Below are 24,981 nucleotides of genomic sequence, written 5' to 3'. Positions count from 1 at the left end.
AGCTCCACACCGACACGAGCACCAACCTCGCTGTGAAGCCGCCACCTTCCCACAATGCCCCGCGCGCCGCGGCCCCTTCAAGCGCCGCGAGGGAAGGGGGGAACGCGGGGGAGGGTAGGAGCCGAACGCGGAGGACAAAGCCCGGCGCCCGGCCGCGCCGCGGTACCCGGATAGGCGGGGGGCGGCGACGCGCCGCGATTGGCCGCCGCGGGGAGTGGGCGGGCGGATAACGGAGCCACAAAATGGCGCCGCGCTCCCCGCCACTTACATAACGCGACCTCTCACCTTCCGCGCAGCGCAAGGCAGCTTGCTGCACCGGCGGGCGGGGCGAGGAGGCGCGATTGGCGGATCCGTCGACTAATCGGAAGGCGGCGGTCCCGGCCGTCCTCCAATAGGCTATCGGGGCGGCGAGAGGGCGGGCGGCGCGGGGCGGCGGGAGGGTTGGGGTGCGCGCGGGCAGGCCGGGCCCGCCGCCCGCCCGACAGGGGGAGGGGAATCTCCCGCCATTTTTCAATCCTCCCGCCCGGGCCCGGCGTCACCGCGCGGATCCGGCGGCCGCTGCCGCCATGGCGCCGTTGCTGGGCCGCAAGCCCTTCCCGCTGGCCAAGCCGCTGCCGCCGGGGGAACCGGGGGAGCGCTTCATCGTCCCGCACACGCAGGAGGCTTTCCGCACCCGCGAGTATCCTCACGGCCGGGGCGGGCGGAGAGGGGAGGAGCGGGGCGGGCGGCTGAACGGCGGTGGGTGCGGGGGAGCACCGGGAGGTCGGGCCGGGCGGAACAAAGGAGCTGGCAGTCCTCGTGGGGCGGCGCGGGGCACAGCTGCGCTCCTGCGGGGTTTGGGGTCACGGCTGCCCCCGCCGGGGATGGAGATCCCGCAGCTCTTGGCGGTTCAGACGTTCCGTTTACGACTGAAAAAGCTGCCAGAAAAAAAACAAAAAAATGTGGGGGGAAAAAAAAAAAAAAAAAGAGCCCGCTCTCATTCTCCACGAGGAAGCGGGCGAGAAGGATCTGGAGGAGCTCAATTCCTGTCGCTGTCGGGCAGCCCCGGCCCCCGGGCGCAGCTCTGAGCGGGGCCGTAGCTCCGGCTCGTGGGGGGCAGCGGGGCTGCCGGCTCTGCGCCTTCTGGAAAGTTCACGTCGCCAGAGAGACGTCACGGGGCTAAAAAGAGAAACTAACGCCGGGTTTGTGCCGTACTCTGCTGGCGATGCGTGCGATGGAAGCTAGGCCAGAGGTGGAAGAGAGAAGAGGAGGAAGAATGCAAAGGAGTGTCGGCTGCAGGGAGGTGTTGCCCAGTGAGGGCAGCTGGGGTTCTGTTGGCCCCGGCTTTCCCAACTGGAGGAGCAGTGAATCAGCACTTGCTCTGTGCGGGCTCCTGTGGTGCACGTCCATGAGTGAGGTGTGTGCATGGCAGTGGGTTCACACAATCGGAGAACGGGTTGGAAGGGACCTCAGGGACCATGGATCTCCAACTCCCCTGCCATAGACAGGGCCACCAACCTCCACGTTTAATAGTAGACCAGGCTGCCCAGGGCCCCATCCAGCCTTGAGCACCTCCAGGGAAGGGCACAGCGCTCTGTAAGGCTCTTTAGATCTTGCAGCTGTAGAATAGGGTGAAGAAAAATAGGGGTGTTGTGGCATTGTCTGGTAAATGTGAGTAGACGCACCTGTCCTGTGACTGAGCGTTCAGGTGTCTGAGGGCACTGGGCAAGTGGGTAGAGTGGACTGGGGATTTATTTGGCTGTAGTGTTTCCTTGTGGCTTCCTTCTGCAGCCATACGCCTGCAAACTCATTAAGAGGAGCCGTGCTGCCCATGGTCCCTGGTGCCAGGTGAAGCCCACGGTGCCCAGAGTGAGCAGGCGTAGTGTGGGTGAAGTGCCAGCATCTGGAGATGGGCTCCTTGCTGCTGGAGCTCTGCAGGGACTGCTGGGATCACGTGGGCTGCAGAGCAGATAAATGCTCCCTGTGTTGTGCGTGGGATGGGCTTGTCCTGTTACTTCCTCACGCACCTGGAAAAGCCAAGTGTGTGTGTGTGTGTGTGTGTGTGTACATGTGCTGAGGGCTTCGTGTCAAAATACAGAGTTCTGTTGACCAGCTTATCTCCCTGAGCGTGTTGGCTGCTGTGTGTGACACCAGTCAGGCAGTGTGAGAGCATGTGGTCGCCAGGGCTGACCCTGAGCTGGCATGGCTGTGCTGAGCAAAGCACCCACAGGGTCTGTTCTGGGAGCACTGCTGCTTTTCTTCCCAGGCAAAACCTGCTGCTGTTGCACCCATCTTCAGTTTGTGCTGTGAGCAGCAGAGAAAAATACCGATCTGGCTGCGTTTTGTGCGCATGTTGAAGACTGTAGTTTACATCTTCAGTGCAGTATCATCCAGTTTAGATCTGGCTGAAGGATGGCAGTGCTAAAACATTACGGTGCCATGCTCAGTAATTGTAGCAGCAAGCTTTGCCTGCCGCCTTGGGAACTGTGCTTCCTAAATACACTCCTGGGAGTTTGCCCCTTTAGCTGGTACATGTGGGGCCAATTATGACACAATTAAGCTATTTTGGAGCTGGCACTCATTTCTGGGAGAGTTTCACTAACCCACGAAAGAGTGAACTGTCTGCTTAGTGCTCCTCCTGTACAGTGGCCAGCTTGTTTGCTTTAAAACATTTTTCTTTGACCCAGTCTCTTGTTTTTAATTTGGTTTTGTTCTCTGGCTTTCGACAAACATCTAAGCGATCATTGCTGTGATACAATCTGTAGATAGCTAGTTTCATGCAGCGTGTGCGTTACGGCTTTCTGGGGATTGACTGCACGGAGCTGTGTCCACAGTTGGTTATTTATGAGGTTTGTGGCAGCTCTGGCTCTGTGCTGCTGGCACATCCCACGTGTAGCCCCACGCCAGACCTGCTGCATGGTCTGAAGTGCACCGCGCTTCTTTCCAGTCCGAGTGGAAAGGGCGGGCAGTGTGCATGTAGTGGAAAGTTTGAGCTATAGCGAATTTACAAAAACATTCTGCTGCTGTTTGCCTTTGTGCTCGTCCTGTGGCAGCAGGGTGGGTGGTCATGTGCCTGCAGCGTGCAGGAGGAGCAGAGGGATGCGCAGTGCAGGAGGGAGCTGGGAGCTGCTCTGCCTCTGTTTGCATCCCTGCCAGTGAGGGCTGGGCTGGCTTTCCTTATGGGGAAGGCACAGGAAAAAGCAGAGCTATGGTGTCAAGTTGTTCATTACTAAAGCGGCCAACTGCTGTGATGCGTGCAGGGCTGTTGGTTTCCTGTTTTATTTTGGCTGTTTGGTATCACTGCAGAGAAGTGCCCAAATTCCCCTTTGATTTGGTTGTGGTGCCTTATAGGCAGGAGGCCACAGGCAGCTGGGCTCTCTGTTATGTCTGCAGCCACAGGGAACACTGGGAAACGCCATCAGTGTGGCAGCTGTGAGCTGGGCTAACTGCAGGGCTGCTCTGTGGATGTACAGCGTGCAGCAGCAGCCACCCCTGGGATGCGTCTGGGCAGCTGCCTGGCAGTGCTTACACTCCTGCACCTCCTGCTCTGACTCAGGACTGGGGAGAAATGCCCAGGGAAGTGGGCTTGTTGGAGTTGTGACTTACCTTCCTAATGCAAATTTAAAAAACAAAACAAAACCAACAAACAAAACAAAGACAAAAGCATATAGCAAATGAACAGGCTGGATGAGTAACGATTTGCACTGTTACATTTTCTGATGGTTGTTCCCGTGCAGTCTGTAGAAAGCTTCATGTATGTGTGTGACCCCATAAGGCACGGAGCAGCAGTTGCCAGTGGACGGGCAAGTGGTGAGGGTCCTTCTGTGCCTCTTCCATGTGCCTGTGGTGCCGGGGCTGCTTCCCCACAAGTCTGCCTGGGAAAGCTGGAGTCTCATCAGACCCAAGAAGTGCTCAGCCACACGTATTTCCTGGTGCATTCCTCAGCTCGGTTGATGGCGTGCAGTTTCCGTAGGGCAGCGCAGAAGAGGACAGGCTGTGGAGAGCTCTGGTAGTTCCTGGTCTGAAAGCATTCAGATTTAGTGCAGCAGAGATGCAGGGTCAAACCTTGCTGTAATGTGGCCTTTATGCGCTCAGACAGAAAGAGTCTAATTGAATAAGACTGTTTCGTGCTATTGTGGTGGTGCCTACTGCATAACTCCTGTTTTCCTGAGCTGCTGCTGCTACAGGGAGTATGAAGCGCGATTGGAGCGATACAGCGAGCGAATATGGACGTGCAAGAGCACAGGAAGCAGCCAGCTGACACACAAAGAGGCCTGGGAGGAGGAGCAGGAAGTTGCTGAGCTGTGAGTACCCTGCAGAGCTGGTATGTGCCTGTGTGTGGGCACTGGGGCAGGGCAGGGGGTGTGCAGGGAGGTGTGGGTGCTGGACGGGGAGGTGGCTGCCTTCCTGCTGCCTGGCAGTAGGTCTGGGGCTTTTGGAGTCAAAAGCAAAATATCTGAACTTGATGCTGTTGCTAAAACAGGATAGTAAGGTACTTTGCTGTAGCTTGGTGTTACTGAACTCAAATAGCTCAGTGTATGTATTTGTTGTGTTTTAAAGCTCCCTGAGTAATGGGAGTTCTTTATAGTGAGGGGAAAAAAAATCCTGATGTAAAAAATAGAGCAAGATGCTGTTGGAGCATTTTGTATCAGTGAGATCTGCAGCTGTAATTATTTTTGACAGATCTGTGGTGGAATTGGTCATTCAGCTGTTCTGGAGTAAGTGTTTGGGCATTCATTCTACTTGAAATGATAGAGAACAAAGGGAGAACAGCAAGAACAATTACTTTGTTCAGACCAATGGTGTTCCTCCTTACTCATGTGTCCCCAGCTTGCCCTTGCAGTGCTCAGCATCGCCCTGAGTCTTTGGTTGAGATCCAGCACGGCCCTAGAGCCACAGGGGAATTGTCTGTGAAGGTACTTGCCCGTGGCTGAAGTCACATCTGTGGTTTGGTACTCATGAAATAAACTGTATGAATAATGCCAGACGAAGGGCATGTTTCTCTGTTCTGCAAACTGATTACTTAAATTTGTGACTTTTTTTTTACCTGGATTCAAACAGGGCAGATAGTGGTACCACCAAGGCAGGAGAACTTCTGTGTTACTTGGCAAATAGTGCAAATTCCTGATTGGTTGGTGGAGGAGTTGATAGCTTCACCTTGAGGAGAAATGCCCCATAATTTAAGGTTTAAACACGTTCTTAAAGGCAACGAATAGGAGACCTATTTCTTGCTGGTCCTTATTTCAGTGGAGCTTGAAGTGCTGCTGTCACCTTCCTCACCTGTGTTTGTGCTCAAGAGGAGGGCGTGCAGCTGGCAAAGGTTGTGTTCTGTTGGGTGGTGAGGTTGGATTGGCTGGGCACTTTGGAGGAAAAAAAAAAAAAACCAAAAGGACCAAAGTGTGACTGAAAGGTTTGTTGATAACTCTAGCTGCAGCATCTCTGAATGTCGGCGGAAAAAAGGATTTGATGAAATTTTGTGTGTCTCTAAATGGGTCTAAAAGCTGTTCAGTGGCTGCTGACAGGAAAAAGAACGAGATTGTTTAGTTTGCTGAGGGGATCAATCTGTTGGTGGCAGTTGCAGAACAGCAAACAGCAGAGGAAGCTGAAAGGGTTTTGGAAAAAGCAGAGCATTTTGTGCCTTCTTGCAGTAACGTGGCACAGATCTGACTTTTTTGCAGCTCGGAAAGCTTTCCACAGTGCACTTCAAAGTACCCTGTCAAATCCTGGACTTGACTGGTTCAAGAATAAGTGAACTTGTAACAGTTTTTTGTCTCTGTTGAAAAAGTTGTAGAATCTTGACATGATGAAACACAGAACGTTTTCCTGTGGAAAGATGAGATTGTCTAAGCCTGCTTTAGCTTTCTTTGTTGTGTTTGGAGTGGGTAGGGCCAGGGTTTAGGAAGCAGGAAGCTCTCAGTGTTTACCAGCATCATCTTATGGTTTGTAGGAAGCAACAGTTTTGAACAGGTCCCAGAATAATGACAAGATCTTGGTGTGTATTTAACATCAGTTCAGGAGGCAATAATTACCAGCAGGAAAGGGTTTACCAGCAGTGCTGCTCTTCCCAGAACCCCCTTCAGCGTTCCTTCTGGGAAGGACAAGTACAATTAGTGTTGTCGTGCCAATTAACACTTCATGGGCTGGTCACACAGGGCAGCGCATGAAAAAACTGTCTCTGCATTCCAGTGTGGCTTCTGCCTGGAACATTGTGCTGGCTGTGGCTGCTGCTGGATTGTGAAATGGGAGACTGCTTTGCATTTTGGCTTTTATTCCCTGAATAACGAAAGCTTCTTATGCCCTCGCTCAGCTTGAAGGAGGAGTTCCCCATCTGGTATGAGAAACCGGTGCTGGAAATAGTTCACCACAACACCGTATCTTTGGAGAAGCTGGTGGATGCAGCTTGGGTGGAGATCATGACCAAATTTGCAGTGGGAGAGGAGTGTGATCTTGAGGTACGGATGTGTTTTCTATTTGATCCCCTGCTTTTGCACAGAGCCGATCTGGGATATCTAAAGGCAGGAGTGGGAAAGGATAGATCAGTCACTTGTGTTATCAGAAAGGTGGTGAGAATTTCTTTTCTGTGGAAGCCCGGGGGCAGCACTGCTCTCAAATGCAGAGCAGTTCCATAAACAGAAGTGTATGGATGCACCACACTGATGTCCTGAGAAGGACTGACTTGTGTGTGCGTGGGGAAAGTGAGGATTCCTTTGTTATCGGCTGAAGTGTGTGATGCTCTGTGTGTATATATTTAAATATATACAATAATTCGTATTTGTTTTAATTGGAAGTGGTTACAGTTCATAATCTGCTGTGACCTTTTCACGTAACGTGTTCCCAGAAGTGGGAGTCTTAAACTGGTATGGATTGAAGTCAACCGCTTGGATGTATTTAGTGATGTTCTGATAATTAGAAAAACCCCTCTGCAACAAGGATTAATGGGAAAAACTCAGGCTCATTTAAACTAGGGAAAGTGATGAAAAACAGCTTTCTGCTAACAATCTGTTTAGGACCTCTTTTGGAGCTACCAAAGTAACTCCTTCCTTAGACTGAGAAAGCAGCATTGTGAAATGCTGGAGAAACTTGTGGGTTGGCAGTTCTTGTTCTTAAGAATTTGTACAAAGTGTCCTGATAGGAGTAGGAGGGGAAAGCTTGCAGTTGTTTCATGACAGAGATGATGAGCTTCTCTCAGTCAGGCGTCCATTAAGTGTTTTGCCAAACCACAGTTTAGAAGCCCATTTATTTATTGTGAGTTGTTTGTCTATTCGGTGGGGTGACTTCTTTCTGCCTTTTCATAGCATTAGAACTCATTCGCAGGTCTTGCTCAAGCTTACTTTTTGTTGATAATCTGATGCAGGTCGGTAAGGAGAAAATGCTGCCTGTGAAAGTTGTGAAAATACATCCCCTGGAGAAAGTTGATGAAGAGGCCTCTGAAAAGAAATCTGAAGGAGCCTGTGATTCCCCATCCAGTGATAAAGAGAATTCCAGCCAGGCAGCCCAGGACAATCAGAAGGAGTCTATCCTGAAGGAGGAAGACAACAGGAAGGAAAGTATGAGTAAGTAGTAAAACAGCATGCCACCAGGGAACAGCTTGTGTAACCAGGGTCCTGAAATTGTCTTTGTTAGTGGTGGCATCAGTGCTGTTGCCTCGCTTATTTGAAAATGGAAGCCATTCTGTATTCCAAAGGTGCAGTGCAGAATGCTACGTGTGGAACGTGTAAGGTTTGAAAGTATAACAAGTGTACTGAAAAGGGTGAGGGGAACTCAGAAGTTGATGTAGAATCATAAAATTCTGCTGCCATATCCCTGTTCCATCCTTTGAAAAACCACCTCTGTCATTCTGTGATCAGATGCAAGTTCTCATTTTCTTTCTGCTATCAGAGAAGCTCTTTTTTTTCATGTCCCTATTTGACATAAAAAGCAAACATTGGGTTTTCCCCACTCCAGTTTTCAAATGATGAGCCAAAGTTCCTGCAGAAACGTACATACCAAACTCTTTTCTAAGGGTTCAAGGTAAGGTGTGCTTTCAAGTATTGTTCCCTGATCTTGTATCTGTTTCTCCTTGCTGTGGATAAAGCAGTGGATGTCCAAGTCTTGAATCTGAAAAGTTTTGACTGAAAGAAAAGAAGCAAACAAAACCAACAAAATAGTTTAATCTCCTGTATAACTTCTTGAAAGTGGAATTCTAATACTCTTTAACAGATACAGAAGTGTTTGTTAACCCAAGCCAAGAAAATCCATAGCATATTAATAATCTGGATAGGCTGAATTTTAAAGACAAAGAGATGCAATAAGCTGCTTCCTTGTTGTAAGTAGTCAGTCCAGCATCTAAGAAAGGTGTACAGCCTCCTCTGGTACAGAGTAGGGGGAGTTCAAAGGCAGCGCAGCAAGCTAGCTGTGGAATCAGGAGCAGAATACAAGTTGTTCCAAGCTCTCTTCTGGGCTTAGTAATTGTCAACTGTTTCTGATTTGTACTGGAAAAAGTTACAAACTGTTTTGATTTACAGCAGCTTTTTTGGGCTGAGATCTTTCATAAGGACCGCTGTGATAATTTGCTCAGTGGTGTGTGGTGCTCCAACCAGCTGCGTTCAGCTGCAGTCCTGTACAGGCTGGCAGTGTTGCTGTGCAGCATGGCACATCTCTGTGGTGGAGCAGGGATCCCTGCACCTTTCTCAGGCCATGGCTCATGTTTGACCTGCCTTAAGTTGCCCCCTGGTAAAGTGGGGTTGTCCTTCCCTTTCTGTAGAAGATAAACCCTGCCAGCTGTCTCATACCATAATCACTAGAAGCAGTGAGCGCTCCAACTCTTCTTGTATGTAGGCCTTTATTAAAAGGTATGTAATGCTATGCTTTTATGTCCCAGGTTGTAACAGAACATCATCCATAGGCATCAACTCATTCCGAAATATGTATCCCAGAGTCTGTTACAATAATGTTGTATTTTTACAGCATACTTTTGCAGAAGTAATGAAGACCCCACTCCTGCAGTGCTCCCTTGACTGCAGCTGCAGGAGACAGCATATAACCTCTGTGGGTCACCTCGCCATGCTTACTTGCACTTTTTCTTTCCCGTGTTACATATTTGAACCACTGTTGATGTGTGTTGAGGTCACTGAACAGGAGTGAATGGTGAGGCTTTGCGTCACTGCCTGTTGTGGGACTGTGTCGTTCTCTGAGCTCAGCAGGGGGCACAGTTAACCCAAGTGTTTCACTGATGTCAAACTTGCAGATTCTGTTGAAAGACAGCTTTGGTTTCCTTGATTGGGAGATTATGGTGCTTATGTTGGGGAAAAAAAATGCAGCTGCATACAGGAATTATTGTCAGATGTGCAGTCTAAAGTAGCTTTGTGTCTTTAGTTGCTTAGGGAGTGAAATCTGGGAAGTCTGCAGAACCGAAAGGCTAGCTTTTCCTGAACGTGGATGATGAGCTCCTGAAGGCAAGTTCTGCAGCTTGAGCTGCACATAGAGCTAATACTGCTTTGGAAAATCTAAAATAACTGATGAATAGGAGACAACAACATGTGGGTGTTTTGTAAGGTTCCAGGAGTGTGGCTGATGTAAGCTTTGTTCCAGTACAGTGCATCAAAAAATGTACTTAAGGTATGCATTTTATAAAAATAACTTCAGGAAGGAGTGTGTAGTGATTTATTGCCATCTTCTTTTGGATTTCCAGCTGCTGTTTGGTGAGCTGCAATTCAGTTATGCCTATTTCTAGAGTGTAGATATTAAATCATAGAGAGGTCACTTGCAGGCCTATTGCAGAGTGGTGTGTGTGGCCAAGTCCTTCAGAGTCAGAGCCAGGACCGAGCAGCGCCATGTCAACTGTAGGCGCAAGTCTGTCATGTGTGGTACACATCTGCAGCAGAGAGAGCACTGCCAGTTAGGACACTGAACCAGATTTCTAAAAGCAGATCCTTTACACAACTTGAAGTGTCTTGTGTGCAGCTTCCAGTGTGCTGTTGAGTGAAAAAACATGGTTTGGTGTTTGTTAACTTACCAAGACTTCTAATACAGATGCGGAACAACAGCAGGTCCAAGTCAAGGCTTGTGGGGAGCTGATGAGTCACTTTTCATGCATACTATTACAAAACTCAGGGTGCTTTTTTTGTTTACTCAGAACCTCTGTAATGAGTAGCACTTGGAACAGAATTGAACCTTCACTGTGTGGAGTACATGGCGAAGGCAGGAAGTAACTACATGTTTACATGGATGGTGTAGGCAGCCCCTGGCATCTGTGGTCTGTTACCTTACCAAGTCTCCTGATTTTTGGAGGAGATGGGTGGCAGAAATTGGTTGTGATATACATAAGCTGCAGTTTATATATACACTGCTGAAGTTTAAATGCTGTAGGACTTCCTGTGCGACAGTGATACGCAAATTAAAAAATCTGACTTAATCTAGCATCTTAGAACTTGTGTTCTGTCTATACTTAGCAGGCAATTATTTTCATCTGTCAGGCTTACTTTAGTGCTTTCATTGAGTCATAGCCACAAGTGTGAAAAGCATCTGGGGATTGCTTTGTTCAATAAGCTTGGGTTTTTGTCTTGAGTGATGAAATGTGCGACCTGAATGTGGAAACAATAGGCCTGGTGTCAGCTGGCGAGGAGATGTGATTCCTTTGTGCTCTTGCAATTACATCTCTCCTGAGAGTGATTTAGGGAAGTTGTATGAATATATTTAAAATCCACAGCTAAACTAGCTCACATGCACGGTAGCACATAGCTGGAAGTCACTTAGTGACCAGGGAAGTGAATTACTGACTTCAAATTAAACTCCTGCAATAGAATTATGCAGTAGAATTATTTGAAATATGTTATGACAGAGCCAGTTGGCTAAGCAGCAGCCAGCTAAGCAGGTTGCCAGTTAGATCATAAAACCTAGTGTCAATTTGTAAACTTCATACGACTTTTCTTCCTCTTCAGAAGTAGTTGCAGCTTGGCTTCCTTAAGGAGATGAGTTTAAGTAGTGCTAGTAGTCCTTTATGCTCCTTGAAAACAGGTGTGGTCACTGATTTCACACCTATTTTGGGATTTCCCTTTCTGCCTCTGTCTTAAGAACGTTTCTGAAAACTAATCTGGGGACTTTTAACCAAACACTGTGTGGGTGGTGAGGGTGCACAGCTCCAGTTAACATCAGAGTTCTTTAACTTCTTAGAAGTCTAGCACTGAGACACTTAGTGTCTTATCTTGGTTTATCAGATGATCGAGCACGTCGGTCTCCTCGGAAGCTTCCTACTTCTTTGAAAAAGGAAGAAAGAAAGTGGGTTCCACCAAAATTCCTGCCCCACAAGTATGATGTCAAGCTGAAAAATGAAGACAAGGTGAGATGACTGCTTGAATCCTTCCTCTTATAACATGAGCATGGAAGCTCAGTTTAATAATCTATAGGTAGTGTATGTAATATGACATAATACTTCCTGATGGAGTTGGTGTTGGAAGCAAGATGTCTGCAGTTACCAGCAGGGCTGACTAGTCTCACTGTTCCTGTATGTAGTTTGGTTTTGTGTGTGGAGACACGTGACAATCCCCTGGTACTACACAGAGCTGAGGCAGTGCTGCACTGGCTTTAGAGATGCTGCTGTTTCCTGGCTCACCTGCAATCAGGCTGTGAATGAAACATGGTGGGGGCTGGGGTGCTGATAGTTGCAAGCAGGAGCAGCTGCTTTTGTTCTAACAGAACCTCATTGAGCATCACAGGGAACTGTGCTTGTGGAAGCTCTGCGTAGCTGCATCACTGCTGCATGCTTTTTGTCATCTGTTTGCCATTTTGTTGGAGGCAGCACTGACCTCAGCTTAATGAGTACTGTTTGCAGAGTCTGGTATCAGGGCAGAAATCGGGACAAAATAAACACTAACGTGTAAAAGTTTCTAGGTTAGTAGCAAGCATGTGTGAGGAAAGGTCAGAGACTTCTGTAGTTGCCAAGTAAAGCAATGGGCTTTGGCAAGAAGTCTGTAACATAAAATAATACTTCTAAGGATTTTTTGGCTAACTGAGTCCCCTACTCATCTCTATTATGTATCTCAGTTCTGTTTCTGAGTCTTTGTGTAATAGTTTGTGGACATGAGGCAGTGTACCAGCCCGTGCTCCTTTTAGCCATGTGATGTCTGTCTGTCATGTGCCTAGATGTTAGATGCTAACAGCATGTGTGCTTATCTCCAAGATCATCAGCAACGTGCCAGCAGACAGCTTGGTCCGTACGGAGCGTCCTCCCAACAAGGAGATCCTGAGGTACTTCATCCGGCACAACGCGCTGCGTGCTGGCATCGGTGAGAACGCCCCGTGGGTGGTGGAGGATGAGCTGGTGAAGAAATATTCTCTCCCCAGCAAATTTAGTGACTTCTTGCTTGACCCGCATAAGGTAAGAGTTCCTAAAACTATCTCCTTCAGAAGGTGGGGAGTGGATGACAAAACCAGTTCTCAGCATGCTGGTTTGGTTCTGCTACTCCTGAGCTGAAATTCAAGAGGCCTACAGAGCAGATGCCCTGCTCTTGTCATCTGTGACATCTGTATGGAGTGACACGCTTTAATTGTCTAAAGCAGTGGTCCACATTAATCACAGAATCACAGAATTGTAGGGGTTGGAAGGGACCTCCAGAGATCAAGTCCAACCCCCTGCCAAAGCAGTTCCCTGCACCAGGTCGCACAGGTCGGCATCCAGGCAGGTCTTGAACATCTCCAGAGAAGGAGACTCCCCCACCTCCCTGGGCAGCCTGTTCCAGTGCTCCGTCACCTCACTGTAAAGAAGTTCTTGCACACATTGGTGCAGAACTTCCTATGCTGCAGTTTCCGGCCGTTTCCCCTTGTCCTGTCTCCACTCACCACTGAAAAGAGTCCGGCCTCGCCATTCTGCCCCCCACACCTTAGATACTGATAGACCTGGATCAGGTCCCCTCTCAGTCTTCTTTTCTCCAGGCTGAACAGACCCAGTTCACTCAGCCTTTCCTCATAGGGGAGATGCTCCAGGCCCCTCATCATCTTCATGGCCCTCTGCTGGACTCTTTCCAAGAGATTCCTGTCTTTTTTGTCCTGGGGAGCACAGAACTGGACACAGTGCTCCAGATGAGGCCTTACCAGGGCAGAGTAGAGGGAGAGGATCACCTCCCTCGACCTGCTGGCCACGCTCTTTTTAATGCATCCCAGAATGCCATTGGCCTTTTTGGCCACAAGGGCACACTGCTGGCTCATGGCCGACCTGTCGTCCACCAGGACACCCAGGTCCCTCTCTGCAGAGCTCCCCTCCAGCAGCTCATCCCCCAACCTGTACTGGTGCATGCAATTATTCCTCCCCAGATACAAGACTCTACACTTGCTTCTGTTAAACCTCATCCGATTTTTTTCTGCCCAGCTCTCCAGCCTGTCCAGCTCTTGCTGAATGGCAGCACAGCCTTCAGGCTGTCAGCCAATCCTCCCAACTTCGTATCATCACAAACTTGCTGAGGGTGGCCATTATCCCCTCATCAAGGTCATTGATGAAGATGTTGAACAAGAGTGGACCCAGCACCGACCCCTGAGGAACACCGCTGGTTACAGGCCTCCAACCGGACTCTGCACCACCAACAACGACCCTCTGCGCTCTGCCAGTCAGCCAGTTCTCAACCCACCTCACTGTCCACTCACCTATCCCACAATTCCTCAGCTTTGTTATAAGGATGTCTTGGGGGACAGTATCAAATGCCTTGCTGAAATCAAGGTAGACTACATCCACTGCTCTCCCCCCATCCACCCAGCCAGAGACAACATCATAGAAGGCTACCAGGTTGGTCAAGCACGACCTCCCCCTGGTGAACCCGTGCTGACTACTCCTGATCACCTCCTTTTCTCCCAGTTGTCTGGAGATGACATCCAGTACAAGCTGTTCCATCACCTTTCCAGGGACAGAGGTGAGGCTGACTGGCCTATAATTGCCTGGATCTTCCTTCTTGCCCTTTTTGAAGACTGGAGTGACGTTGGCTCTCCTCCAGTCTTCAGGCACCTCCCCCATCCTCCAAGACCTCTCAAAGATGACAGAAAGCGGTTCAGCAATCACCTCTGCCAGCTCCCTCAGCTCCAGTGGATGAATCCCATCGGGTCCCATGGATTTGTGAACATTGGTGTTGCCTAGGCGCTCTCGGACCACCTCTTCCCTGACAGAAGGGGGGTCTTCCATTCCCCAGATCCTCTCTCTAACCTCCAGGGTCTCGGATTCCCGAGGGGGAGCTTTTTCACTGAAGGCAGAAGCAAAGAAGGCATTCAGTATCTCTGCCTTCTCAGCATTCCCCGTTACCAGAACACCCCTGTCACTTAGCAGGGGAGCCACATTCTCCCTAGTCTTCCTTTTACTGTTAACATAATTAAAAAAGCCTTTTTTATTATCCTTCATCCCCTTTGCCAGATTTAATTCCAGACGGGCTTTAGCCTTCCTCCTTGCATCCCTGCAGGCCCTGACAACATTCCTGTATTCTTCCCAAGTAGTCAGACCCTTTTTCCACATTTCATGGGCCTTCTTTCCTTTGAGTTTGCGCACAAGCTCCTTGCTCATCCACACAGCTCTCCTGTCACCCTTTCCCCATTTCTTCCTCACAGGGACGCACCAATCCTGAGCTTGGAAGAAGAGCTGCTTAAATGCCGACCAGCTCTCACAGGCCCCCTTCCTTCTAACACCCTAGCCCATGGGATTGCTCCAAGTAGGTCTCAGAAGAGATCGCTGTTGGCTCTCCTAAAGTCCAGGATAGCAATCCTACTTTTTGCTTTACTTCTTCCACTCAGGATCTTGAACTCCACCATCTCGTGGTCACTACAACCCAAGCTGCCCCCGACCTTTACTTCCCTGACAAGCCCTTCTCTATTAGTGAGAATAAGGTCCAGCAGTACCCCTCTCCTTGTTGATTCCTCCACCACCTGCATCAGGAAGTTGTCTTCAACACATTGCGGGAACCATCTGGACCGCGCATGCCTGGCCACATTGCTTTTCCAGCAAATATCTGGATGATTGAAGTCCCCCATAAGCACCAGCGCCTGGGATCGTGACATTGCTTCCAATTGCTTGAGGAAGGCCTCATCAACCTCCTCCTCCTGATCAGGGGGCCTGTAGCACACTCCCACAACGGTGTCAGCCGTACCAGCCCGCCCCTTGATTCTTACCCACAAGCTCTCCACTGCTACGCTGCTTTCCCCCAGGTGGAGTTCAATACATTCAAGCTGCTCTCTCACATAAAGAGCGACTCCACCACCCCGCCTCACCGGCCGATCTTTCCTAAAAAGCACACAGCCCTCCATGACAACATTCCAGTCATGCCAGCTGTCCCACCACATCTCCGTGATTGCAGTGAGATCATAGCCATGCGACCGCACGCAGATCTCCAACTCTTGCTGTTTATTTCCCATACTGCGTGCATTAGTGTATAGACACTTCAGGGAAGCAGCATTCCCCTGCCACACTCCATTCCTTCAAACTCCACCCATCAAGTTCACTTTTGAACCTCGAACTACCCGCACAACCTCAGCAGCCCTCATTTTGTCCCCTTCCCCCTTCTTATCTAGTTTGAAGACCTTTCGATGAGGCCCGTCAGCTCCTGGGCTAGGATCCTTTTACCCCTTGCAGACAGGTGAGCTCCATCTGCAGCCGTCGTACCGGGAGCTGAGTAAATTGCCCCATGGTCAAAAAAACCAAAGTTCTTGTGCCTGCACCAGCCTCTAAGCCATTTATTGATGAGGAGGATTTTTTGGATCCTCTCAGTGTCCTTCCCCACCACTGAAGGGATAGAAGAGAAAACCACCTGCACTCCCTCACCATCCAGTACCCTCCCCAGACCCTTGAAGTCATTCTCGATAGCCCTTAGGCTTCTCTTGGCAGCATCATCACTGCCAACCTGAACTACCAATAAGGGGTAGTAGTCAGAAGGGCGAATAAGCCCAGGCAGCTTTCTAGAGATGTCCCTGACCCATGCCCCAGGGAGGCAGCACACTTCCCTCCAAGTGGGGTTGGGTCGACATATTGGGCCCTCAGTTCCTTTTAGAAGGGAATCTCCTGCAACTATCACCCTCCTTTCTTTACCGGAAGAGGCAGTTTTCAAGCGTGGAGCTGACCGCCTCTCCTTAGGAAATCTCAGTGCCTGTTTCACCACCTCATTCTCAGCCTCCTCACCCTCAAGTTCCAGGGTTTCAAACCTGTTACTCAGAGGCACCTGAGGAACCGAGGTTGGTCGGGAAGGGCGCCGCCTGCGTCGCTGAGATGGGACCTGCTGCCATTCCTCTTCTCTCAAGTCAGCTCTCTCGGTTTGACCACGGCAAGGGAGAGAGTCCACTACAGGCTGGAGGTTGCAGTCTCTGCTTGTTTCTCACAGAGAGTTACACTACCAGTCCATCTCCCTCTCGCAGTCTCTAATGGATCTTAACCTCTCCACCTCTTCCCTAAGCTCCACCACAAGAATTCACATTAAGAATTCAAGTTGTTCTGTACTCTAACTTGACTCTTCTTAACCTTTCCAGGTCTGCTTCTGGTGTGGGAAAAAGCACACAGCTAACATCTTCCATGTGATTTCCAGGGGCCCCTAGCTTTGTGGTTCAGGATGGCGCTTCTGCCATGTTTCCCACTCGGCACGGAGATTGAATTTTAAACCAAGAAATGATTGGAGAGCTTTTTAATCCAGTGTTCTGGCAAAGTAACTGTTGTATAACTGGCAGTTTAATACACAGCATGAGCTGTGGATCTGTTAACTTGCAGTTACGGTAACTTGTTAACACTGGATGCTTTCAATAGAGAAGTCAACACCATTTTTGTAGAATGAAGTTATGCTTGGATAAGCAGATTCAACTTTGGTGCCATCTTTAGTAAAAAAAAAAAAAGTCTCTAAACAGCTAATGAGGACTCTTAAATTGGAGTAAGGCCTTCAAGAGTGAACACGCAGAGACCAGAAAATCTGATTTTTTTTTTGACAATCTTGATTGCATGTGTGAGCTGGTTTTACCTAAGTCTGTTCTTACGAGTACCTTCCTGTGAGCTTCCATCTTTATCTATGATAACTACTGCAGAGTTTTTTATTGCTACGTAATTTTTGACTCTTCAGCTGCTGTTTTCTGGTCATTTTATCCATAACCTAAATGTCATATTCTTATAAGTGTGTAATATTTGATTTTTCACTTATTGAAATGGCTTTCTGAATTCCTGAAACTGAATTGAGTTGCTGAAATCAGTTTCTGACTCTGGGTTAAACTGTTCTATGCTGAAAGTGTGCTGTCAGGTGGATTATTTCAACAGCTTAAAAACAAAATTCTATTACATGAATTCAGAATTGAATTTTCTTTCTTCAGTTTCATTTGTGACCTCATCCTTAAAGTGCAAATGTGGATCGTGAAACTTCCAGGCAGTTCAGAGGCAGGTCTCTGAATTGCTGTTAGCCATCACCTCTGTGCTCCATCAGTTTTTACCTGGATGAGGTCAAGACTGGACCCTACAGGACTTGCTAAGAAATCTTGAAGTGAAACAGCTTCTGAAATTCACCTTTTGAGAGGAAACAGTGATTTTATGCAGTGCAGTGGAAAGCATTTAAAATCTTTTTGTGTGTGTATGCAATACTTTCTTTTACAAAGTTAAATGTTAACTTTCTGGAATGAGCTGCTAATCTCATAATCAACCTGCTGACTGCTGTGCATTGTAATGAAAGCTATTGCAGAAGCCTTTGTTACCTTAAGGTACTGTGTGCTACTTGCCCACGGGGAAGAAATATGTAAAAGCCATCTAGATCCTTCATATATCTTCCAATATTAATATAAAATCACTTTCTTTTAATCTTAGTATATGACTCTCAACCCCTCAACCAAGAGGAAGAGCTCTGGGTCGCCTGACAGAAAACCTTCCAAGAAATCCAAAACTGATGGATCATCTTTGAGTCAGCCACTGAGCCCTACCTTGTGGTGTCACGTGCATTTGGAGAAATCTATTATTGGCTCCCCACTGAAGATGAAAAACTCCAAGATCTCAAAATGTCCCAAAGAGGAGTTGGAAGAGATGATGAAAATCATGTCGCCTGGTAAACTTGATTCTAATTTTCACATTCCAAAGAGGAGCCGACTGGGAAAGGGCAGCAACAAATCCTTGGACAAAAAGCAGAGAGGCAAAAGGGTTTTAAATGGGCAGAAAACGTCCGGGAAATCAAAGTCTCCTGGGAAAGGCTTGAAGACCCCTAAGATGAAAATGAAGCAGATGACGCTCCTGGACATGGCTAAAGGTACCACCAAGGTGTCCAGGACTCCCAGGAGCTCTGGGGGCACCCCTCGGTCTTCCAGCAAACCGCAGAAGCTGCCTCCTGCAGCACTGCATCTGATTGCCTACTACAAAGAGAACAAAGACCGGGAAGACAAAAAAAGCGCACTCTCCTGCATCATCTCCAAAACAGCCAGGCTGCTCTCGAACGAGGATCGTGCCCGACTCCCTGAGGATTTACGAGGGCTGGTACAGAAGCGCTATGAGCTCCTCGAGCACAGGAAGAAATTGGCCACCATGACAGAGGAGCAGCGGAAGGAGTATCTGAAGAAGAAAAGGGAAAAGCTGAAAGAGAAACTGAAGGAGAGAGCGAAAGAGCGCAAGGAGAAGGAGATGAAGGAAAAACTGGAAAAAAACAGAAGATTTGAGGACCAAGATCTCAAGGGGAAGAACTTGCCCACATTTAAACTGGTTGATACTCCAGAAGGGCTTCCTAATACGCTCTTTGGGGATGTTGCCATGGTTGTGGAATTCCTGAGCTGTTACTCAGGGCTACTGATGCCAGATGCTCAGTATCCCATTACAGCAGTCTCCTTGATGGAAGCTCTCTGTGCAGAAAAGGGAGGCTTCCTTTACTTGAACCGGGTACTTGTCATTCTTCTGCAGACCCTGCTGCAGGATGAAATTGCTGAAGATTATGCTGAGCTAGGGATGAAGCTCTCTGAAATACCACTTACGTTGCATTCTGCTTCTGAGTTGGTCCGCCTGTGCTTACGCAAGTCGGACGTACAGGAGGAAAGCGAGGCCTCAGATAATGTAGATGAAAGCAAGGATTCGGCAACTTTTGAAGATAACGAAGTACAAGATGAGTTTCTGGAGAAGCTGGAGACGTCGGAGTTCTTCGAGTTGACTCCTGAAGAGAAATTACAGATACTCGGGGCGCTCTGCCACCGGATCCTGATGACCTACTCGGTGCAGGATCACGTAGAGGCCAAGCAGCAGGCCTCAGCCGAGCTGTGGAAGGAGCGCCTCGCTATCCTGAAGGAGGAGAACGACAAGAAGAGAGCGGAAAAACAGAAGCGGAAAGAAATGGTGGCCAAGAACAAGGAGAATGGGAAAGATGAAAATGCAATGGGGAGAAACGAGAAGAAAAAAAATGAGATTGTGAAAATTGAGCACCGGGTAGAAATAGAAGCTGATGATATGATCAGTGCTGTGAAGAGCAGACGCCTTCTTGCTATCCAAGCCAAGAAAGAAAGGGAGCAACAAGAAAGGCAAATGAGAGGTAAGAAAAAGAACGGAGACTGGGGTATTTCTGTGTTGGGGGTGGGGTGTAAGGCAGAGTACGTTAATGGACAGTCTTTCCAAAAACTTCATCTGCCTTTAAGGAATTTGCTTAAAGGAAAAAGGAAAGACACAAATATTCTTTCTTACAGGCTGAGGAAAGCTTTAGGTGTTTGTATGGTGGCTCAAAATCTGGAATGTTAAAAATGATAACTGGTTTTAGTTCTGCCTGCGGGCATCTTTTAAACAGTACCTTCTAATTCTGTCAGACTCAGGAAAGCTGAAGAACAGAAAAACTGTTTGGAGGACAGGAGAGGAGGGAGAAAAAAAACACAATGTCTAAACAGCTGTGATTCTGTGATCTTCTGACTCTGCACAGGGAAGTCTCCTGGCTAATGGCAGGCTCCTGCAGATGCTCCACGCATGTTGTCGGATTGATGCTAGCAGGCTTCTCAGAGAAGGATATGGGCAACAAACTTTTGTTCGTGGTTTCTCACTTCAAAGAAGTTGTAATGGAGTTGTATAAATGCAGGCTGTCCCCTCAAGACTCTATAAATCACCAGTTACTCTGAACTTGGGATGCCTCTATTAGCGCTTTTTGCTAAGGAGCGTGGAATATGAAGAGTGAAGCACTGCAATGTGCTTCTGGGTTTGTTTGGTGTTCTTTTGGTTGGTTTTTCGTAAACTTGGAGAGATGGAAGTGGACAGCATGACCCCACCTGGGTTATTTCCTTTGTGAAACAGTTGAGGGATGAAGATCTCGCATGGAGCCTGGTTTATGTGACCTTAGTGGAGTCTGGAAATATTTGTTCTAGAGATCGAGGATAGGTAAATTCTATGGAGTATCCCAGGGCTCTGAAGGGAAGTATCGTACTGGACACAACCCTAACTTGCACTGAAAGTAATTACACCTTTTAGATCGTCTGGTAAGGGATGCAGGTGTTGGAAGTCTCACTAGAATCAGTCATCAATCTCAGTGTCAATTAAAAACTGGTAACTATTCACTTGATGCTCAGCCAGAGGGCATTTGGTTGATGCTTGTTCACAGGTGTCACGCCTTGTGCTGCTTCCCCTGCAGATTGGTTTCTGTTTGACCAGGGGTCTCTCACTGAATACAGTACTAATAAATCTCACTGGTCTGGCTTAGATCTCTTACTCCCACATCATAGACATTCTGAATATTGTGGGTTTTGCTTTTTTTCTTCTTGTGCTGTGAGCTGTGGCTTTTACCACGCCCACAGATTTTCTGCATTTATTTATATATATGCAGATATATTATAGATGTATTTCATACAGTTAACCTCTTACTGACTGATTTTACTTTGGTTTCCCTTTTCCCATGGAGCATCTGGAACATTGTCTCACTAATGCAGAAAAACAAAGTATCAGGTGTCAAATAGACTGCAGCTGGATGGCTGCTTGGCCCTGGATCTTGTTGTGTTCCAGTTGTTTCATGGCAAGTTTGTGACAAAGCCTTACTACAAAATGAAACACAATCCAGACACTACTGCTGCTTGAGCTGCTTCATGTTGTTTTCACTTGGATAGTTTACACTAGTGAGATGTGAAGGAAAAACAATGCTGTTCTGAAGAAGATAAGATTGTGTGCTGGGTAGATTGATTCATTCCTGGAGTCCAGAAGAAAAACAAGCTCTCTCTGGCAGAGAAGGATGCACCCTTTCATCGAAGTTTGACTTCGTATTACTTCATTTCCATCCAGCAAAGTCCAACATTTCAGTTATCCAGGACTACATTTACCTGTTCAGTGGTTACTAGCAGACATAAAGATACCCTCATAGCAGCAGAGTTCTGGGTTAATGCTGATGGTGCAGTAGTTGGGCTGTGGGGTCAGTGATGCTGAGCCAATCTGCTCAGAGCTTCAGACTCTGGGGGTTGTGTCATTGGAACGTGTGAAAAACAGAGCTTCGTTCCCACTGTGGTTACCATCTCAGCATGCTCCTTCCATCAGACAGACTTTTTGTGTCTTTTGCACCCTGTCAGTTGCATTTACTTTTAATAATGGTAATGTCTTTTGGAAGTAAAGCAGTTGCAGACAAAACACCTGAGTGGTTGAGCTGGTGGATGAGTGTGTGTGTTGCAGCCAGAGGTGTCCTTGTTGCTGCTTGAGTCACATCTGTGGAGCTGCAAGCTCCAACTGCTTGAAAGTTAAGCCTATGAAGATCGCAGCCAGTACTCCTAAGATGGTCTCAACTTTAACAGAAAAGAAAGTAACGGGAGGACTCTCATGCTGCAGTTACTGAAAGTTGGTTAGTGTTGGTGTGTTATTATGTGAAAGCTGGTCAGTTGGGTTGGTGTAATAAATGCAGGGGTATGTCTTTCAGCACATCTCATTAGTCTGTTAGGGTTGGTCACGGTGGCAGGACTTCAGAAACCAAGCACATACTTACCAATCAACTGTTACCAAAGCTATTTTAATGCAGCGAATGGCTGCAAGAGAGTAGGTAGCAGCCCTGGGAAAGTTCTAGCAAGAAACTGCCTTTCTCTTTGAGTGAGCAGCTAGCGTACAACCTCTGCATGTTAGCTTTTGCCTGCCCTACAGCTCACCCCTTCCATATGCTCTCGTTCCATCTGCTCAAACTCTTTACTGTAAAGATAAGTCTTCATTATTTGGTTCTTTTTATAGAAGGCTAAAGGCCTTCAAACTTTCTCAATGCAAAAGAATATTTCCCACAGTCTCATTTGTTTAAATGCTTCTCCACAGGGTGGCATATCTGGGAAAGAACAAAATGTTAAGACTTACTCATGGTTGTGAGACACTTGTGTGTAGAGGAGGTTTCTGTTGTGCTGCATCTGTTTGCTCAGTAGGTGGACTTGCAGGAACACCATTCTTCATAGCTGCAGATGTGGAGATGCAGGTGCCTGTTGGCCATGCTCATCTCTATCATGTTCTTCCTGCTCTACTCTCAGCCTTAGAGCCGACTAGAGCAGAATTCCTTGTTCTATGTTGTGCTGTAGTTAAAGAAAGATCTTTGATTCTGTTATGTGGAATTGCATAGCAGTAATTATATAGTAATAGTCAACTTTGTTGACTTATAAGGAACGATAATGAGGAATGTTTTCTCCAGTCTGTTCTTATCCAAACTTCACTTCTTGATAATTTTTTTCTATAGTGGTGGGTGGAAGATGCTGTGAAGGGTGGATGGCTAAAGCAGTCGTAACCAAAGTTACCAATAAATGATTTTTTTTTCCTGACCAAGTGGAATGAAGGATGATACTCATATACGTATGCAATAGCAGAAAGCTAACTCTTCCACACACTAATTCCAACAGTGAGAATGGAGAAGGAAGCAGAGGAAGAAAGAATCCGGAAGCATAAAGCTGCAGCTGAGAAGACGTTCCAGGATGGGATTGCCAAAGCAAAGCTTGTGATGCGCAGAACCCCGGTTGGCACTGACCGCAATCACAACAGGTAGGAAAGGAGGTGGCCCCGTGCTGCTGGCTCTCCTCCCTCCCGTAGGAGCAGATAACAGCTTCCAAGAAGTGGTTGATGGGGAGGGTACTCTGCCTGCACTGAAGTTTGGAGGAGAGCAGAAACAAAGTTTGTGCGTACAGAATGTGGTAATTTTCGCTCATTTACGTAGTTGGCCGTTTGGAGGCTACAGCCCACGAGCCAGCAGAGCTTCAGTGCTCAAGAATCCAGTTACTGTCTTCTCCCTCTTTGTTTTGCAGGAGTGCTCTCGGAATGAATTTTAATAAGAGTTTTTCCAGTTTCTCAACTAAATGTATAGATGCACCCAGATATTAATTCTGAGAACAGATATTCCCCCACATGCAAGTAAAGATGTATGTGTGTGACAGTCACCAAACTGGTAACAGGTGGCTGCTAACGTGTGCATGTGCCTTGCCCTGCAGGTATTGGCTGTTCTCGGATGAGGTCCCTGGCTTGTTCATTGAGAAAGGTTGGGTACATGACAGTATAGACTACAGATTCATCCTTCCTCATCAGAAAAAAGAAGAAGCCAGAAAAGACTACAGCTCAGGAGGTATGATCAGCCAGCCTCTCTGTGGATCTTTCCCTTGTTGCTGTCTGATTGTTAGGATGGGTTTATGAACTTAAGGGAGAACTGGCCAGTCTTTGTGGGAGTCCTCTGTTCTCAACCTGCTGTGCACTCAGGGGAACCCTCACATGGGGAGTTTGTTCATTATGGTCTCCCTGCTGCAGATTTTGAGGCTGCAGTGTAGCACTGAAGCACCATGGGATATGATCATCTCTCTTAAAAGCAGTCAGTATCAGCTACGGAGTAACTGCTCTGTTTTACTTGGTACCTGTTTACTTACCATGTGCCAAACTTCTCGGCAAGCTAAGCTCCACCAGTGACAAATCTCACAAATTCATCTGTTTGCCACAGAGAACAAACATGCTGCTTTTTCTCTGGGAATCAGTAAGCTAAGCTGCGACCAGGTGCTGTCATTGTAGAAATCTCAAGGCCTGTTTATTACTTTTCTGTAGACCCCTCTGGGATAGTGTCAAGCAGAGAAGTCTTCTAGATACTCACAGCTTTGCTGATTGAGGCCATTTTGGCAAATAGTCACTCTTGCACATCCGCTCAGCCTGCTCTTCACCTTGTCATGAATGTGTCGATGAGGTGGAAGGATTAACCAAAGATCTGTCTCTTGCTCTGTGATTTTTGCTTTGGTGGCGTGGTGCCTGGGTGGTCAAACACTGCACTGGGAAGTGGTTAGGTGTTGTAGGTTGTGGTCAGCAGCTCTGTATCCAGGTGGAGGCCGGTCATGAGTGATATTCATGCTCTTCAGTATGTTTATCAATGACATAAGGAATGGGATTGAGCGTATCCTCAGCAAGTTTACAAACGGCATCAAGCTCAATGGTGTAATTGACACAGTAGAATAATTAAGGTTGGAAAAGTCCTCTAGACCATCTAGACTGACCTTGGTATTGATGATGTCAACCTATCATCACCACATGCCACTAAGCCCCATCCCTCAGTGCCACATTTCTGCACTTCTTGGAAACTCCTCTGCCTCCCTGGTAGCCTGTTCCAATGCATTTCCTCTCTTTTGAAGAAATTATTCCTAATATCCAATCTCAACCTCCTGTGGTGTGCCAGAAGGCTGTCATTTCTTGTCCTGGTGCTGTTACCTGGGAGCAGAGACCCTTGCCATACCAGTCAGGATGCTGCTGGCCTTCTTGGCTGCCTGGGCAAAGTGTTCATGTTGGCTGGTTCATGTTCAGCCTGCCATTGACTAATGCACTACATTGACTAATACACTTGGATCCTTTTCCTCTGCGCATCTTTCCAGTCACTCTGCCCCAAGCCTGTAGCATTGCATGGGACCAAAGTGCTGGAACCTGTACTTGGTCTTATTGAAGCTCATCCCATTGGCCTTAGTTGTCAGTAAAGATATTAAACAGATCTGCCCCCAGTGCTGACTCCTGGGGAGCACCACTGGTGACTGGCCACCTCTGGCCTGCTCTGGGCTCAGCCCTCCAGCAGAGTTTTACTCAGCAAAGTGCGCATCTGTCCCAGCTGCAGGCTGCAGCTTCCCCAGCAGAATGCT

At 47.8% G+C, this 24,981-nt stretch overlaps 1 protein-coding gene across 1 annotated transcript in view; it reads left to right on the top strand.

Moving 5' to 3' along the window:
* Positions 1–432: 432 nt before the first annotated feature.
* Positions 433–24,981, top strand: part of BAZ1B (bromodomain adjacent to zinc finger domain 1B) — a 52,078-nt gene continuing 27,529 nt past the window's right edge. Inside the window, exons 1-9 of the mRNA XM_048966649.1 lie at positions 433–679; positions 4,167–4,283; positions 6,287–6,431; positions 7,334–7,532; positions 11,175–11,296; positions 12,137–12,334; positions 17,750–19,442; positions 22,732–22,870; positions 23,314–23,444. Of these exons, the coding sequence (XP_048822606.1) occupies positions 567–679; positions 4,167–4,283; positions 6,287–6,431; positions 7,334–7,532; positions 11,175–11,296; positions 12,137–12,334; positions 17,750–19,442; positions 22,732–22,870; positions 23,314–23,444 (2,857 nt within the window). The 5' untranslated portion in view covers positions 433–566. The remainder of the gene's footprint in view (positions 680–4,166; positions 4,284–6,286; positions 6,432–7,333; positions 7,533–11,174; positions 11,297–12,136; positions 12,335–17,749; positions 19,443–22,731; positions 22,871–23,313; positions 23,445–24,981) is intronic.

Source organism: Lagopus muta, chromosome 20, assembly GCF_023343835.1.
Source record: "Lagopus muta isolate bLagMut1 chromosome 20, bLagMut1 primary, whole genome shotgun sequence".
Taxonomy (NCBI): domain Eukaryota; kingdom Metazoa; phylum Chordata; class Aves; order Galliformes; family Phasianidae; genus Lagopus; species Lagopus muta.
Note: the sequence above shows the minus strand (reverse complement) of the source record. Positions and strands in the feature narration are given on the sequence as shown.